The sequence below is a fragment of the Pseudophryne corroboree genome, chromosome 10, assembly GCF_028390025.1.
Source record: "Pseudophryne corroboree isolate aPseCor3 chromosome 10, aPseCor3.hap2, whole genome shotgun sequence".
Lineage (NCBI taxonomy): Eukaryota > Metazoa > Chordata > Amphibia > Anura > Myobatrachidae > Pseudophryne > Pseudophryne corroboree.
The window spans coordinates 40,405,971-40,423,267 of NC_086453.1; the positions used below are offsets into that span (position 1 = coordinate 40,405,971).

The 17,297-nt window shown below is 47.8% G+C and overlaps 1 protein-coding gene across 1 annotated transcript in view; it reads left to right on the forward strand.

Moving 5' to 3' along the window:
- ETFB (electron transfer flavoprotein subunit beta) overlaps positions 1 to 17,297 on the forward strand; it is a 107,883-nt gene that overhangs the window by 68,513 nt on the left and 22,073 nt on the right. Inside the window, exon 3 of the mRNA XM_063942316.1 lies at positions 16,980 to 17,138. Within this exon, the coding sequence (XP_063798386.1) occupies positions 16,980 to 17,138 (159 nt within the window). The remainder of the gene's footprint in view (positions 1 to 16,979; positions 17,139 to 17,297) is intronic.

Sequence of the window (17,297 nt, forward strand, 5' to 3'; positions counted from 1 at the left end):
GCAAGCCTGAGAGGCTGGGGAGCAGTCACACAGGGAAAAAACTTCCAGGGCTTGTGGTCAAGCATGGAAACATCTCTTCATATAAACATTCTGGAACTACGGGCCATTTACAATGCCCTAAGTCAAGCGAAACCCCTGCTTCAGGGTCAGGCGGTATTGAGCCAATCGGACAACATCACGTCAGTCGCGCACGTAAACAGACAGGGCGGCACGAGAAGCAGGAGGGCAATGGCAGAGGCTGCAAGGATTCTTCGCTGGGCGGAAAATCATGTGATAGCTCTGTCAGCAGTGTTCATTCCGGGAGTGGACAACTGGGAAGCAGACTTCTTCAGCAGACACGACCTTCACCCGGGAGAGTGGGGACTTCACCCAGAAGTCTTCCACCTGATTGTAAACCGTTGGGAAAAACCAAAGGTGGACATGATGGCGTCACGTCTAAACAAAAAATTAGACAGATATTGCGCCAGGTCAAGGGACCCTCAGGCAATAGCGGTGGACGCTTTGGTGACACCGTGGGTGTACCAGTCAGTGTATGTGTTCCCTCCTCTGCCTCTCATACCAAAAGTACTGAGAATCATAAGAAGGAGAGGAGTAAGAACGATACTCGTGGTTCCGGATTGGCCAAGAAGGACTTGGTACCCGGAACTTCAGGAGATGCTCACGGAAGACCCGTGGCCTCTACCTCTAAGAAAGGACCTGCTCCAGCAGGGGCCTTGTCTGTTCCAAGACTTACCGCGGCTGCGTTTGACGGCATGGCGGTTGAACGCCGGATCCTGAAGGAAAAAGGCATTCCAGATGAAGTCATCCCTACCCTGGTCAAAGCCAGGAAGGATGTAACCGCAAAACATTATCACCGCATTTGGCGAAAATATGTTGCGTGGTGTGAGGCCAAGAAGGCCCCTACAGAGGAATTTCAACTGGGTCGTTTCCTCCATTTCCTGCAAACAGGACTGTCTATGGGCCTAAAATTAGGGTCCATTAAGGTTCAAATTTCGGCCCTGTCGATTTTCTTCCAGAAAGAACTGGCTTCAGTACCTGAAGTTCAGACATTTGTAAAAGGGGTACTGCATATACAACCTCCTTTTGTGCCTCCAGTGGCACCTTGGGATCTCAATGTTGTTTTGAGGTTCCTTAAGTCACATTGGTTTGAACCACTCACCACTGTGGACTTAAAATATCTCACATGGAAGGTGACGATGCTGTTAGCCCTGGCTTCAGCCAGGCGTGTGTCAGAATTGGCGGCTTTATCATATAAAAGCCCTTACTTAATTTTTCATTCTGACAGGGCGGAATTGAGGACTCGTCCTCAATTTCTCCCTAAGGTGGTTTCTGCTTTTCACATGAACCAACCTATTGTGGTGCCTGCGGCTACTAGGGACTTGGAGGACTCCAAGTTACTTGACGTTGTCAGGGCCCTGAAAATATGTTTCCAGGACGGCTGGAGTCAGAAAGTCTGACTCGCTGTTTATCCTGTATGCACCCAACAAGCTGGGTGCTCGTGCTTCTAAGCAGACTATTGCTCGTTGGATTTGTAGCACAATTCAACTTGCACATTCTGTGGCAGGCCTGCCACAGCCTAAATCGGTAAAAGCCCATTCCACAAGGAAAGTGGGCTCATCTTGGGCGGCTGCCCGAGGGGTCTCGGCTTTACAACTTTGCCGAGCAGCTACTTGGTCAGGGGCAAACACGTTTGCTAAATTCTACAAATTTGATACCCTGGCTGAGGAGGACCTGGAGTTCTCTCATTCGGTGCTGCAGAGTGATCCGCACTCTCCCGCCCGTTTGGGAGCTTTGGTATAATCCCCATGGTCCTTACGGAGTCCCAGCATCCACTAGGACGTCAGAGAAAATAAGATTTTACTTACCGATAAATCTATTTCTCATAGTCCGTAGTGGATGCTGGGCGCCCATCCCAAGTGCGGATTGTCTGCAATACTTGTATATAGTTATTGTTAACAAAATCGGGTTATTGTTGTTGTGAGCCATCTTTTCAGAGGCTCCTTCGTTGTTATCATACTGTTAACTGGGTTCAGATCACGAGTTGTACGGTGTGATTGGTGTGGCTGGTATGAGTCTTACCCGGGATTCAATATCCTTCCTTATTATGTACGCTCGTCCGGGCACAGTATCCTAACTGAGGCTTGGAGGAGGGTCATAGGGGGAGGAGCCAGTGCACACCACCTGATCCTAAAGCTTTTATTCTTGTGCCCTGTCTCCTGCGGAGCCGCTATTCCCCATGGTCCTTACGGAGTCCCAGCATCCACTACGGACTATGAGAAATAGATTTATCGGTAAGTAAAATCTTATTTTACTTTCACGGTGTGCGTGTCCTGTTTCTATTTGGGTATTTTTTTGCAGAAGAACTACAGGTACCAGCGGACCCGTTTTACCCCCGCATGCTGGTACTTGTGGTTCTCCAAGTACCAGCTTGCGGGGGAGGCTTGCTGGGACTTGTAGTTCTTCTGCAAAAAACAATATTCTTTCATTTTACACAAGGCTATCAGCCCCCCATCCGCAGCCCATGGATGGGGAAGACAGCCTCGGGCTTCACCCCTGGCCCTTGGGTGGCTGGAGGGGGGGGACCCCTTGATTTAAGGGGTCCCCACTCCTCCAGGGTACCCCGGCCAGGGGTGACTAGTTGGGGATTTAATGCCACGGCCGCAGGGACCGGTATAAGTGTCCCCCGGCTGTAGCATATTATCTCCAGCTAGTGGAGCCCGGTGCTGGTGTTAAAAATACGGGGGACCCCTACGCTTTTTATCCCCCGTATTTTTTGCACCAGGACCGGACGCAGAGCCCGGTACTGGTTCTAAAAATACGGGGGATCCCCAGTCCATTTTTCCCCCGTATTTTTACAACCAGGACCGGCTCAAAGAGCCCGAGGCTGGTTATGCTTAGGAGGTGGGACCCCACGCAATTTTTTTTAGGGTTTTTTAACCATTTTTGTGCCGTCCGAAAAAAGTCGAATCCAGGACGCACTTATCCGTCAATTGGTCCGTTTTTCGACAGCGGGACTGTCGAATCCGTTTTTTATTGAATATGTCGAATTCCGGCCCCGGCGGCCGGTTTTCGACTGTCGAATTGTGTCGAATTTAAAAACGGTCGAATTACGACCGCAATTGCATATACCCCATATACTTTCCCAGAGATTGTATTAGGGGGAAGGGGCCTGGACTGCGCACACTAGCTGTTTATATACTTTCCCAGAGGTTATATTAGGGGGAGGGGTCTGGACTGCACACCCTAGCTACTTATATACTTTCCCAGAGGTTAACAATGTAGAACACTATGGAAGCAGTAATGCCAGGATACCCGTGAATAGATACTGTGATCTCGGAAAGATTTGTTATAGTCTGGGCAAGGATACACAGAGAGGTGTAATGAAGTGGCAAATACTATTTCACAGAGGGCCAGGTGGGTGTAATAAATGCCAGGGTCATACATGTTTGTGTCACTGTGTTGGGCAGTACGGATGGTGTAGTGGTTAGCATAACTGCCTCACAGCACTGAGGTCATGGGTTCAATTCCCACCATGGCCCAAACTGTGTGGAGTTTGTATATTCTCCCCGGGCTTGCGTGGGTTTCCTCCAGGTTATAGGGAATATAGATTGTAAGCTCCACTGGGGCAGGGACCGACGTGACTGGCGAAAATATTCTCTGCTAAGCGCTGCGGAATATGTGTGCGCTATATAAATAACTGGTAATAATAATGTTCCCGTTTGTTATCCTCCTCCCATCACCGCTCAAAAGCATAGTATGCATAATAGGATTATAGAAATAAGCGATGGCTTACTCAGAACACATGGGATGGGGCAGTATAAAAGCCACTTTACATGCTACGCATTCAGTTGTTATTTTGGTGACTGTTCCTTCAGAGTCTCTGGAGAAATTCGCCAATCACAGTTGTCAGATCTCAGGACCCAAGTGTCAGGACATTGACGTCTGTGGGTAGAGTCATGCCACCCCCCCATCGCTGAGTGAAGGATGGTAATTAAAATGCATGTCTCCTAGCGTTGTTCTTTACAGAATGCTGAGTATAATCTACTATAGAAGCAACACAACAGCAGTATAGGAACAGATTGCTGCGATTGGTACATCTTATTGTCCAGGGCTTGTCAGATTGCCATTAATCTGTGCCAACCGCTCGAAATTAAGATCTGCGGGAGGAGCTCTGCCGCCAAATAACCCGGAGGGAAAATGTTCTGCAATATTTACAGTGTTACACTCACTAGAGCACCGAGTGATTCCCGAGTACAATAATGGGACAAGTGGAGATAAATGGACCTTTTTTTTCATAAGGTCACATGACCAGGTGTCTTAATATTTCTTTAGCTACTGAGAGACTTGGCCCTAATTCAGGGCTCGACAAATCCCAGGGTCCAGGTCTCTACGGCCCCTAGATTTTGCTGCCTGGCGACCACATAATGCAGGGCTGGAGGAAGCAGATCCTCGTCAGCCCCAGCGGAGAGTCGTGGGCATGCCTGTTTTGCGGCGGCCAGTTCATGCACAGGCGTGCATGTGCCGCTGACTGCTGTGCCTGTCAGTCCCAGCCTGCGCTGGCTCCTCCTGTCAGTCCCAGCCTGCGCTGACTCCTCCTGTCAGTCCCAGCCTGCGCTGACTCCTCCTGTCAGTCCCAGCCTGCGCTGACTCCTCCTGTCAGTCCCAGCCTGCGCTGAATCCTCCTGTCAGTCCCAGCCTGCGCTGACTGCTGTGCCTGTCAGTCCCAGCCTGCGCTGACTGCTGTGCCTTAGTTGTGTGGCTGTGGGGGGTTTTGGGGGGAAGCTGCTCAGTAATGTGGGGGATCATGGGGTTTTTTTTTTTTTGGGGGGGGGGGGGGGAAGAGTCGGTGGATCATACACTTTCATCCTGGCTCCTAGATTTTAGAAAAATGTGTCAAGCTCTGCCCTAATGTCACAAAAGCAGATGTAGAACTATTGCCCCGAACAGCACTTTTATATTTATAAGTTACTTATATAGTGCACACTTATTCTGCTGTGCTTTTGTAGAGAATATTTGGCCATTCACGTCCGTCCCTGCCCCAGTGGAGCTTACACTCTATGGTGGGTTTCAGTTGTTTGAAAAGACAGTTGGGTGTCTGTCTTTTCCTATCTAATAGATAGACCCGACTTTTCAAACAATTGAATTGCACCCTATATGTTCCCTACCACATGTACACACACATACTCTAGGGCAGTGGTTCTCAAACTGTGTGCTGTGGCACCCTGGGGTGCTGCGGGACTTTTGCAGGGGTGCCTCAGGTTGGTAGTCCAGAATCAATTCAAACTATTTCTTGTCAATGTAAAAGGCTAAACCAGTGCTGGTGGCTGCCAATCATAAAACATATGACAAACAGAAGCGATTATTGTCCCTCGCCACATAATTGGACCGAAGGAGGACATATAAACATAATCTACTTAATGTAATATTTTTTTCTAAATGTCTTAATAAGAAACTTTTGTCCTAGGGGTGCCGTGAAAAATATTTGGATACTCTAGGGCGCCGTGATTCAAAAAGGTTTGGGATCCATGGACTAGGGTTAATTTTTTTTTGCTAGGAGACAGTTAGCCTACCAGTATATATTTGGAGTGTGGGAGGAAACCCATGCAAGCACGTGGAGAACATACAAACTCCACAAAGTTGAGCTGCTTATAGTGGAAGCTGCCACTTGTTGAGCTGAACCAGTGACGACACTGAGTGTACAAAGTACCTAATTAACGTCATTATAATGTCCCATGATGAGAACTGACGGCATTGTAATGTGACACAGTATGAAATGGAGGCACTATAATGTGGCATTATATGAACTGGGGTCTCTGGATGTCATAATGTGAATTGGGGATACTGTGTTGCATAATGTGTCTTGTCAGGCCTGCAGTGTGACATCGTGTGAACTAGGGCATTACTATGGGGCATCACATTAACTAAGGCTTATGGTTCAGAAAATTAACTAAGGCACTATTATGGTTCAGAAAATGGCCTAGGGCACTACTATGGTTAAAAAAATGACCTAGGGCACTACTGTGGTTCAGAAAATGGCCTAGGGCACTACTATGGTTCAGAAAATGAACTACAGTGCACTACTATGGTTCAGAAAATGAACTAGGGCACTACTATGGTTCAAAAAATGACCTAGGGGGCACTACTGTGGTTCAGAAAATTACCTAGGGAACTACTGTGGTTCAAAAAATGGCCTAGGGCACTACTATAGTTCAGAAAATGAACTAGGACACTAGCATGGTTCAGAAAATGAACTAGGACACTAGCATGGTTCAGCAAATGAACTAGGGCACTAGTATGGTTCAGAAACTGAACTTAGGGCACTAGTATGGTTCAGAAAATGAACGAGGGCACTAGTACGGTTCAGAAAATGAACGAGGGCACTAGTATGGTTCAGAAAATGAACTAGGGCACTAGTATGGTTCAGAAAATGAACTAGGGCACTAGTATGGTTCAGAAAATGAACGAGGGCACTAGTATGGTTCAGAAAATGAACGAGGGCACTAGTATGGTTCAGAAAATGAACGAGGGCACTAGTATGGTTCAGAAAATGAACGAGGGCACTAGTATGGTTCAGAAAATGAACGAGGGCACTAGTATGGTTCAGAAAATGAACGAGGGCACTAGTACGGTTCAGAAAATGAACGAGGGCACTAGTACGGTTCAGAAAATGAACGAGGGCACTAGTACGGTTCAGAAAATGAACGAGGGCACTAGTACGGTTCAGAAAATGAACGAGGGCACTAGTACGGTTCAGAAAATGAACGAGGGCACTAGTACGGTTCAGAAAATGAACGAGGGCACTAGTACGGTTCAGAAAATGAACGAGGGCACTAGTACGGTTCAGAAAATGAACGAGGGCACTAGTACGGTTCAGAAAATGAACGAGGGCACTAGTACGGTTCAGAAAATGAACGAGGGCACTAGTACGGTTCAGAAAATGAACGAGGGCACTAGTACGGTTCAGAAAATGAACGAGGGCACTAGTACGGTTCAGAAAATGAACGAGGGCACTAGTACGGTTCAGAAAATGAACGAGGGCACTAGTACGGTTCAGAAAATGAACGAGGGCACTAGTACGGTTCAGAAAATGAACGAGGGCACTAGTATGGTTCAGAAAATTAACTGCTGTGGAGAGGTATCTCTTTAGAAGCATTGGGACAGGGGCCACTTCATCAGAATGGTGCTATGGGACTCAGAGTTCTGGCTACAGAATCCTTCACAATAATAATACACTGAAATCCATCACAATAATATCTCCAAGCTCTTTTCTTGTATATCTTCCAGCGTTGTTTTGCGTTCAAATAATCTTCCTGGGAATATTAAAAATGCTCCGATTTCAGGATTTCCTTTAGGGTGCCACCAAATCTTATGTAAATTGGATTTTATTCATCAGCATACGCTGGTGCCATGCGACCAATGCTTGACAGGCAGAGGCATTCGCAGGGGTGGAGGCGTCGTGTGGGTGGTGCTGCGAAAAATGGTGTGATGTCCTTCTTTTGGGCCAGCCACATGACTACACACACAGCCACTGCAACAGAAAACATTGACACCCTGCGCCTGCCTTCGCAGCCAGACTCGCAGGCAGGAGGGGCGTCCCTTATTCGGCAATGTGATCGCAATTGAATTGCGATTGCATCGCTGGCTGGCATTTGCATGCTGGGTGGCCTTGCCCTGTGCTTGCGTCCCGCGGCATGCGATCGCAAGCAGTTGCAATTTTGCTAATTTAATAATAAGGCCCATACAAATACTGATTATTCCCTTTTTGATTTCCTCAAAATTTTTTGTTATTATTGGGGCCGTTGCTGGTCCAGTTTTTGTCCAATAGAATTCTCTGTAGCAGGGGTAGTTATTCAGGCCTTTCCTGATGTATGGCTCAGGTGCATCCCTGGGATATAGGAAGGGATGTTACAGTAGCGTCCTATAGGATGACTCTGTGCTGCTAATTGAATGTGTATTTGGGCATCTCTGCAGAGAGATGAGTGTGGGAGGAGCAATCTGGGAACTTTACATGGTGGCTGCTGATAAAGAACTTCTGAACCGTACTCCTGCAGATCCGGCCGTTCCAGCACCTGGTAGAGAGGCAGCGAGGCCTTCCAGCCGCGCAGGAATCAGAAGCATAAGCTAATTTAATCTTCCTTCCACAGTAATGTTCTTTTAAACATGCTCCGGGGCCTGCTTCGCTACCTAGGGTTTGGAAATGAACCTGGCTGTCACTTTGGCTGAGAAATGCTCTGTCCCAGAAGCTGGACTTAAAGGTGTGCGTGGAGCAGGGGAACGTGGGAGGTGGGGGGAGGACTGTCACTTCTTGTTACCGGGAAGGACTTTACAGGCTCCCTGGTGGTGGAATGGGGCAGTAATTGGCATTATTGATGGATTTGTCTGAGGATCAGTCGGAGAACAGAGAGTCCTGGGGCTGAAACCATTCACCGCTGGAAATGTAACACACGGCTCCAGATACATTACACCATGGCTCTGTACATATTAATCACACAGCTCACAGACTCCTTACGGTGCCTACCTTGCACCGTCTGGCTTCGTATGCACACCAATCCCACGTTAAAAGGGTCCACGTGACCTGCATGTACTCCAGCACTCCACGGCATCTTCCCTAATGGAGAGAATACAAATATACCATATCGGGGAGAAGAGCAAACCGGGCGGCTCTTTATGGTGGATGTAAAAACATCTCTGCCTTATTTCATATTCCAGTGCTCCGATCGATATCTCTCCTGTTCAGCGCAACGTATTCTACAGCAAACCCTTTTATCCTATCAGTACATGTTCGTTGAAAAGATGTTTCCCCTCGTTTTACGTTTAATCAAAGTTTTATAACTTGAGCCGATTTACGTGAGCAGTTTTCCCAGATACTTCGAAGATTTCAAAGTCTCTTTGCAGGTTGTACCTAGAGCGCGCCTTGCTGGTTGTGGCCGCCGTACGCGGTTACACGTACAAACACGAGTATCCTTCACATTGTGAAGTTGGTCAAATGCTAAAATATGACTGGAGTGTAGTGGTCACTGCACACGAATATGGTGGGCTTTGGACTGAGTGCCCTGGGTACTGATTTCGGGTGTTGAGGCATGTGAAGGGAACCTTGGCGTCGATGTATGCCACAATTACGTTTTTGCTGATATGCGCACCAAAGTCCAGATTTAGTGTAAGTAAAGCTGGAGCCCACAGAAATCTGCTTTGCTCTACTGTTCATGCGCCGGAATACGAGCACGGATAGAACGGTAACGTAACTAGGACTTACTGCCTCTGTGCCTGACTAAGCGGGTCAGGGTAAGTTCAGTGTAGGGGCCCATCCCCATAATATACCCCTGTAGCTGCATCCTTATTGGAACAGGGTATGGGTCATTTGGTCGACAAGACTTAGGTCGACCACTATTGGTCGACGGGGTCACTAGGTCGACATTGAAAGGTCGACATGAGGTTGTTTTTTTTGGGGTATCGTTTTCTTTGTAAAGTGACGGGGAACCCCAATTAGTGCACCGTGGGGGTCATTCCGAGTTGATCGCTAGCAGAAAATGTTCGCTGTGCAGCAATGATGCAAAAAAAAAGGGCACTTCTGCGCATGCGTATGGGGCGCAATGCGCACGCGCGACGTACTTTCACAACGGCCGATGTAGTTTCACACAAGGTCTAGCGAAGCTTTTCAGTCGCGCTGGTGGCCACAGAGTGATTGACAGGAAGTGGGCGTTTCTGGGTGTCAACTGGCCGTTTTCAGGGAGTGTTCGGAAAAACGCAGGCGTGCCAGGAAAAACGCAGGCGTGGCTGGGCGAACGCAGGGCGTGTTTGTGACGTCAAATCCGGAACTGAACAGTCTGAAGTGATCGCAAGCGCTGAGTAGGTCTGAAGCTACTCTGAAACTGCACAAAATTATTTTGTAGCCGCTCTGCGATCCTTTCGTTCGCACTTCTGCTAAGCTAAAATACACTCCCAGTGGGAGGTGGCATAGCGTTTGCACGGCTGCTAAAAACTGCTAGCGAGCGATCAACTCAGAATGACCACCCGTGTCCCCTCGCTTCGTTCGCCATGCTTTGGGCAAGGTTACCGTTCCCAATTGTGGTCCACGTGGATTGTAAAGTATGAAAAAAGTAGCAAAATTAAAAAACAAAAGTGAAAAACTCGCCTTTTTCCATGTCGACCTAGTGACCATGTCGCCCTAATGCATGTCGACCTAGTGGCTGTCGACCTAAGTCTTGACCAAATGACGTAAGCCTTGGAATTGGCGACATCTCCAGCTGTTTCGGAGGTACAGTATATCCAATGACATTCCGGAAAGGCCTTCTGTAAAGACGGGTGTCATCCTGATTTATCTTTAGTGGGTGGTTGTTTTATTTTTGATATTTCAAGAATGATTGGAAAAAAAAAAAGTCTGGCCCCACTTCTTTCTAAATCCGTAACCACCAACAGTACTGTGGATGGTCTGGTCACTGGCAAAGCATGTGTACAGTGAGAGTGGCAGCGAGCACCAGGCTATGCCAGGATGGTACACTCACATTAGAAGAGGCAGATACACAACGTGGCACCGCCGTGTTGTAGTGGCGCAAAATCCACTAGAGACTACCCGGCTCGTTAAAAAGTACTGCCATATGCTGCCTGGTCTGGGTCTGGTTTCACCATATGAGAATGGGCACCACATTGCTGCAGGACTGCTTGTACTGTTGACTGTCACAGACTGGCATTGCCTGGCAAAGGCTGCCACTTTTGTAGGACGACCCCAAGCTCGTTGTCCTCCCCCTTCTGCTTTAGAGGTAGCCAGCTCAGGCTGTTGTACTGGTGCTTAATTCTTACTGTAAAACCTAAAAATCCTGCAGTGTTCTGATAATATCCATGTGTGCGTTCTGGGTGTCTGTCGGCTCTATTTTCAGGTGCATGTCTTTAAAATTCTACCCAGCTCTAAAGCAGACCCCAAGTACAGAATGGGCTTTTTGGGGGTGTGGGGGAACATGTAATTATTGAAGCGTACAGGCTGAGTACTCATTTTTATACAGAAATAAGTGCATTTACTTAAGACCATAATATAGGACATGTAAATTCCAGATAAATGCATTTTTATTGTATACCTTTTTGTTGTGCACACTGCACAAGTAAAATACATTCTTTTAATAGACTGCTAATGAAATATTTTGTCAGCTACCCTAATTGTGTGCGGCCTGCTGTGCGGGTGACTCCTATTTATCCTGGGATGTCGCAATTAAAGTTTCTTCCTGTCCGCTCGCCTGTAAATTGCACACAAGTAAGGCGACTGCTTGCAAAAAACGTGATTTACTAGACATTGCAGCGCTATAAGGGGTTAAATCATTACGGCCGCTCTGCTTTCTCCGTAATAGAGGTTATAAATCCTCTCATCCATTCGGGAGCCTTTCCCTTCCCAGCCACGGCTGTGACCCACGGCTTTCCCGGTGCCCCCGCGCCGGTGGATAAAGCACTCACTGGAGGTCTGCGCTTTTTGGTTGAGTTTTCGTGACCTCAAGCAATACAGGCTCCCTGTGGGCTCAGCTCCCTTAACGAACTGGCCGGGTTCCAGACTGCAAAGCACAGCTTCAGCGAGCTGAGAGCGCCACACTGGAAAACAGAATTGATTCTCCACATTTCTTGGCTTCCAGAAAAATAATTTAGGTGTCTTCAAGATCTAAACTCTCTTTGCTACTTTGCTCGCTAGTCTGAAACTTCTGTCCACTTAGGTACCTACCCTCATCATTTGTAGCTTGTTATCCTGAAATAGGTCAGTGCTTGTGCTTGGTGTCCGCGCTTCTCAGACTAAAGGGTATTCTCCAGCAATATATTATCCTTCCCTGCATTTTGTGGCCATCTTGGTCTTTTTTTCTTTAGTAAATAGCATACAGAAGATTTCCATGCATTCTTGCTCACCCCTTAGCCTGCGTGTTAAAGGAGGTGATGCTTCTGTAGGTACACGGAACCTAATTCAGATCTGATCGCAGCAGCAAATTTGTTAGCCATTGGGCAAAACCATGTGCACTGCAGGTGGGGCAGATGTAACGTGCAGAGAGAGTTAGATTTGGGTGGGTTATATTGTTTCTGTGCAGGGTAAATACTGGCTGCTTTATTTTTACACTGCAATTTAGATTTCAGTTTCAACACACGCCACCCAAATCTAAAGGGCCCTACACACTTACAGATGTCACTGAAAGCTATGAACGATCTCGTTCATGAATGAACTACAGTAGATACCGTTCATATCTTTCAGTGTGTAGGCACCAGCGATGAATGATGCGCTCGTTCATTGTTGGTGCCGTCTCGTTCATACCTGCAGGCCAATATGGACATTCTCGTCCATATTAGCATGCAGGGCTATGGAGCTGGGTGACGGGGGAAGTGAAGGACCTTCACTCCCTCCGTCACCAGCTTCCCCCCCCCCCCCCCCCCCCCCCCCCCCTGCCGCCGGGTTGTCCGTCAGCCGTATTGGTTGTCGGGCAGCTCGGCGCCCAGTCGCCAAGTGTATAGGGCCCATTACTCTCTGCACATGTTTATATCTGCCCCCTCCCCCCCTGCAGTGCACATGGTTTTGCCCATTAGCTAACAAATTTGCTGCTGTGATCAATGTCTGAATTAGGCCCACATACTGTAGCCTGCTCCCAATCTTTACACAGTACAGTGGAACCTCGCACTGCCACGTAGAGCACACTGCAAAACCGTCCAAGCCATTGCTAGTGGCATAAAGACTTGCCAGGCTAGGGTGTATGTATGGGTGTACATGGTGGGGGGGGGGATGTGAGTGAGGCAGCTTATGTGGAACATACTGCAATGTGTGTGTGAGTCTCACTGGAGCTTGCAGATTAGGGTCACAACACAGTAGGGTTACCCACAGAGTGTGTGGGGTTCTTGCATCGATCTCATCACCGATTTCCCCACCTTGTGTCCCCCACATACATTGATCCAATCGCCGATGCACACCACTCTACTCTGATTCCATCACTGCGGAAGGAGGTTTTGGACTGGCAGACCAATCAGAAGCTGCAGACCCAGATAGGAACATGTAGAACCGGTTGGTATTGCAGCTTTTAATCTTTTTCATTTATATTTTTGTTATGATTTATATTCTATCATGGAGGATCAGCAACACCACCAATTGTCTGTTTTAGAAGCTATAGTAAATGTACCGCATGGTATCCATATGAAATACCTATATGTGTGTGCGGGTCTCCTCTCTGAGGTCCCACTAGCCCCGGCTGGTCACACCTTATGCTAGTAATTGAAAAACTAGGGGGTCCCAATGCTGTTTGTCGTCCGCCCCCCCCCCCCCTGATATTTACTAGCTATAGCCGCTGCTGCTAGTTGATGTCTAGAAGTGGGGGAACCATCTTAAATAGATGGAGCACCTGAAGATAGCTGCTAAAAGCCGCTGGCCATCTATGGTTTGGCAAGTTATTTTGGCATGAACACTGACAATTTTCAGTACGCTGACTGTGACATCTGGTGAGTTGTATGTTTAATGCGGAGGTCGTGTTGTGTTGTCCCAAAGATGGGTGGAGCAAAATTCTGGCTAGTTTACGTGTACCCACATTCTATTACATACAGTGATTTCAGTCTCGCTGGAAAATTGGCACTTTCCAAAATTTGGAGAGTATTACATCCCCCCCCCCCCCCCTCCTCTCCCAATCTGCGGCAGATGTGGCCTGCTGCCTGAGTGCTGTACCCTGCACACAGTGAGCAGTGTGTGTTTAGGTTGCTAGGTGTCTTTATATCCGTAATCTTTTGCAGTGTGACACAACTGACATGCAGTAGTAGAATAGCGTAACCCTGTTTGTGATCACTTGTGCTCTCAGTCCGTTACACATATATAAATTACACACAGACCGGACTGATTTTCTGGGACGTTCCCTTTTGAGCTCTGAGAAACACCTTTGTTGTGGTGGGTGACCCTATTTGCTGCACCCTAAAATCTAATCCTGTAAGAGTTGCCGTGGGCGGCCCAGCTCCAACCTCGGTCGCTGAAGGCGATTGGGAAGGAACAAAGCTGGGATTAAGGGAGACTGGCGCTCCTGAAAGGCGTTATAAAGGAAGCCGCTCAGCTCTTTGTAAGGTAGGGACGTCTTGTGAACTGGAAAGTCAGGGAACATCTATCTGCTGAGATTGATACAATGTAAGTTATTAGCGGAACACAATGTTACTCATTCCACAGCTGTCCGTACAACAAGCACAATAGCGATCCATATTGTGCAGACCTGGACGTGCCTAGAGAGCTGCCCCTCCTGCCCTGCGTTTCCTACCCACTGGCTGCATTATCGTTTCATCTGAACGTGGGCGCAGATGCCTGCTTTATTCACAGGGCAAGCCCTTCCTCCCTCACCCCGGCCTCCACCCCCTGGCCCCCGCATCCAATCCACAGGCCTGTCACTTCTGCTTTTCCGCTCTAGTAATTTTAGCAGGGAGCTGTCCGCACTTTGCTTTATCTTTAATTATTACCTTGTTGTTGTTTTTTTTTTTGCTGCCTTTCCTCAAATCCATATAGGATGGGGCGATCGGCCTTTTATACTGATGCTGCAAACATTTCCTTGGTTATGCACAAGCCCAGTTCACCACCCTCTTATTAACCTAGCCCAGCGCCCGGCCCATCGCAGCCTGGTTTTACTTTCATCTGTCCCTGGTCATTGTCTTGGTGGTGGCCGCAGCTTCACTGCCTGTCCGTCACCAATATCGTCCTTTTCTTTTTCACCCAGCCCCATCTCATAACTCAATTTTCTTCTCCCTCTGCATCTCTCCTGCCTCCCTCCTATGGTTAATGATACAGAAAGCCTGATTCAGATGCTATCTGCTGCTCCCTCCGCCTCCCCCGCCTTTTAAATGTCAGTGCGGCGAGCGGACGTCTCCCCGAGAGTGCGATGCTCTTGGACAGGGTGCCGATTAGTACATCCTGCATTCAGCATTGTCACGTTAAGCAATACCAATCAAGCCCTGCATCTTATTGCCCTGGCACCGTATACACTGCAGACGTATGAAAGCTGATTACGCCAAGTGCCAGACGGTTATTCCTGCACAGGAATTTTTGACCTTGAACGCCATAGTCCCCCGTGCCTGGGGCTTTGCGTTGTCATTTCATAGTGATCAGGATTTTTCCCTGTGCGAGGAAGAAAAGGAGAGATTGCGCACAGTCTGGAGTGGGGCTGAAGTGACTCCTGTATATAGTACTAGGAGCGCACACTGGCGTTAGCCTGGTTCCTGTGCAGTGACATTGCCTGTGGGCTCCTTTTTCTCCTGTGTTCAGGCAGCACGCCTGTCTAATCCTGTTACCTGACTCCTGGGAAATTGTCAGTGTATTTGTTACAGGGTTTTGATGTTATGCAGAAGGGAATCCGGATAGTTAGCTGCCTGACCATCCTCCGTTGTAAATCTCAGTCTGTCTTACATGCTCCCTAAAAGGAGGTAGCGATCCATACTGTTATAAGAGAATAGCGCTGAAGGATATATGTATAGTAAAAACATAAATACATTATAATAATCCCGTTTTTTTTTCTACTGTGACACAGACTACTAATGTACCATTGTATCCTCATAATTGATACAACCCCCCCACTACCCCCAGCTCCATGTTTTCATTCTCCCTCGTCCCACCTTACATTCCTCTACCCCCTTCCTTAAGCTCCCCAATGCATCAGAGCCCCGGAGAATATGGGAAATTCATTGTTTTAAAAATACCCGATTTTCCAGTTCCGACCGCTTTTGGTCAGGATGGGGGAATTGACATTTTTTACAAATGTTTAGTATTCCCATTTCTCCGATCCGGCGGTCAGAGGATGTAGAAATTGCGTCAGTCTGCCGGTGATATATAGCGGCCTTTAGTCACACAGCGGTGATCAGAAGGGTCTTCTCTTGACGGCAGGCGTGTTATCCGGTCCTCTCCCAGGCTCTGCTGAAGTTCAAGAGCTGGAGTCCTGTGATATGGCTGCTCTCAGTCACTGATTGGCTGGAAGTACGACGCACAGTGATGATGTCACCGCACATTGCTCTCCTAGCCTATTGGTGACTAAGAGCATCTGCATCATGAGCCTCCATCTATTCTACAGACAGCTGGGAGAACCTGAGAGGACCGGATAATGTGACCGGAACCGAGAAGGTAAGTATTATCCCACTGCCCCCTAACCAATCCAATATGTGTTTTCATTCCATAATACCCGGGATTTAATGCTTATAAACCCCATTGGAAGTCAGAACTTCCGTGATTGGCTTCCCTAATAGGTATTATACAGCGCTGAATAAATCCCACACAGCTAATGTTGTCGTCTTTCCTACTGTTATTACTGTGATCATCCTTTATTTATAAAACATCGATGCAATAGGCAGCGTTGTACATTGAGGCGATTATGATAAAATTAAAACCGTGGGTATAGGTGGCCCTGCCCTAACGCTCTTACAGTCTGAGATTATAATAATTAATGACCATTCTAGTGAGGTGTCACTGGCATCTCCATTGAACGATTTTCTCCTGATTTTTCCCCCACCCCCTACTGTACGCAGAATAATCATTCAGCCGATACAACAGGGCGCTGATGTTATGTGTATGGGATGTGTATCATTTTCAGGGATAACAGAAGTAGAGAAGAGAAAGAATTGAACATACTGTAATAAACAAATTGCTTCAACTCCTTCTATGGGGGAGATTCAAATGTTTGAAAAGTCAGTTCCTATCTAATAGACAGGAAAAAACAGACACCCAACCGACTTTTCAAACATTTGAATTCCCCCTTATTTGTCTCTTAATCCTTAGTTGTGTCTCCAGGAGCTACCCGTGAGGATCACAGTGTTTACATTGATCTGTTCCAGTATGAACGAACGTTTGTTGCCGGGGTAGTCAAGTGTAGTGTTAACAAACCAGCCATGCTAAAGGGGCGTTAGAACTGTATGACCGTCACTTTCTCCCTTGCAGGCGCTCCCATGTCCCATTATCTTCTGCCGGTGAGTGTTACCATATATTTCCTGGTTCTCTATGGCCTCACACTTCTCCCTCTTTTCAGGAGACCATCAGAACTGCCTTAGCGATGGGAGCTGACCGCGGCGTCCATGTAGAAGTGTCCGCCAAGGATGCCGAAAGCCTCGGACCATTCCAGGTCTCCAAGATCCTAGCCGCTTTGGCCAAGAAGGAGAACGTGAACCTTGTGCTCCTGGGAAAGCAGGTGAGTGATGGGGATGTGCCGTTGTGGGATGGGTCCCGGGAATAGCATCAGTCAGTCACGCAGGCCACCAGGATCCAGCATCCTGTGTATTGCACATTGTTATGTAGATCGTGGTTCAGATATCCTGTACATCTAGTCTCCTAGATGGGGGGGGGGGGG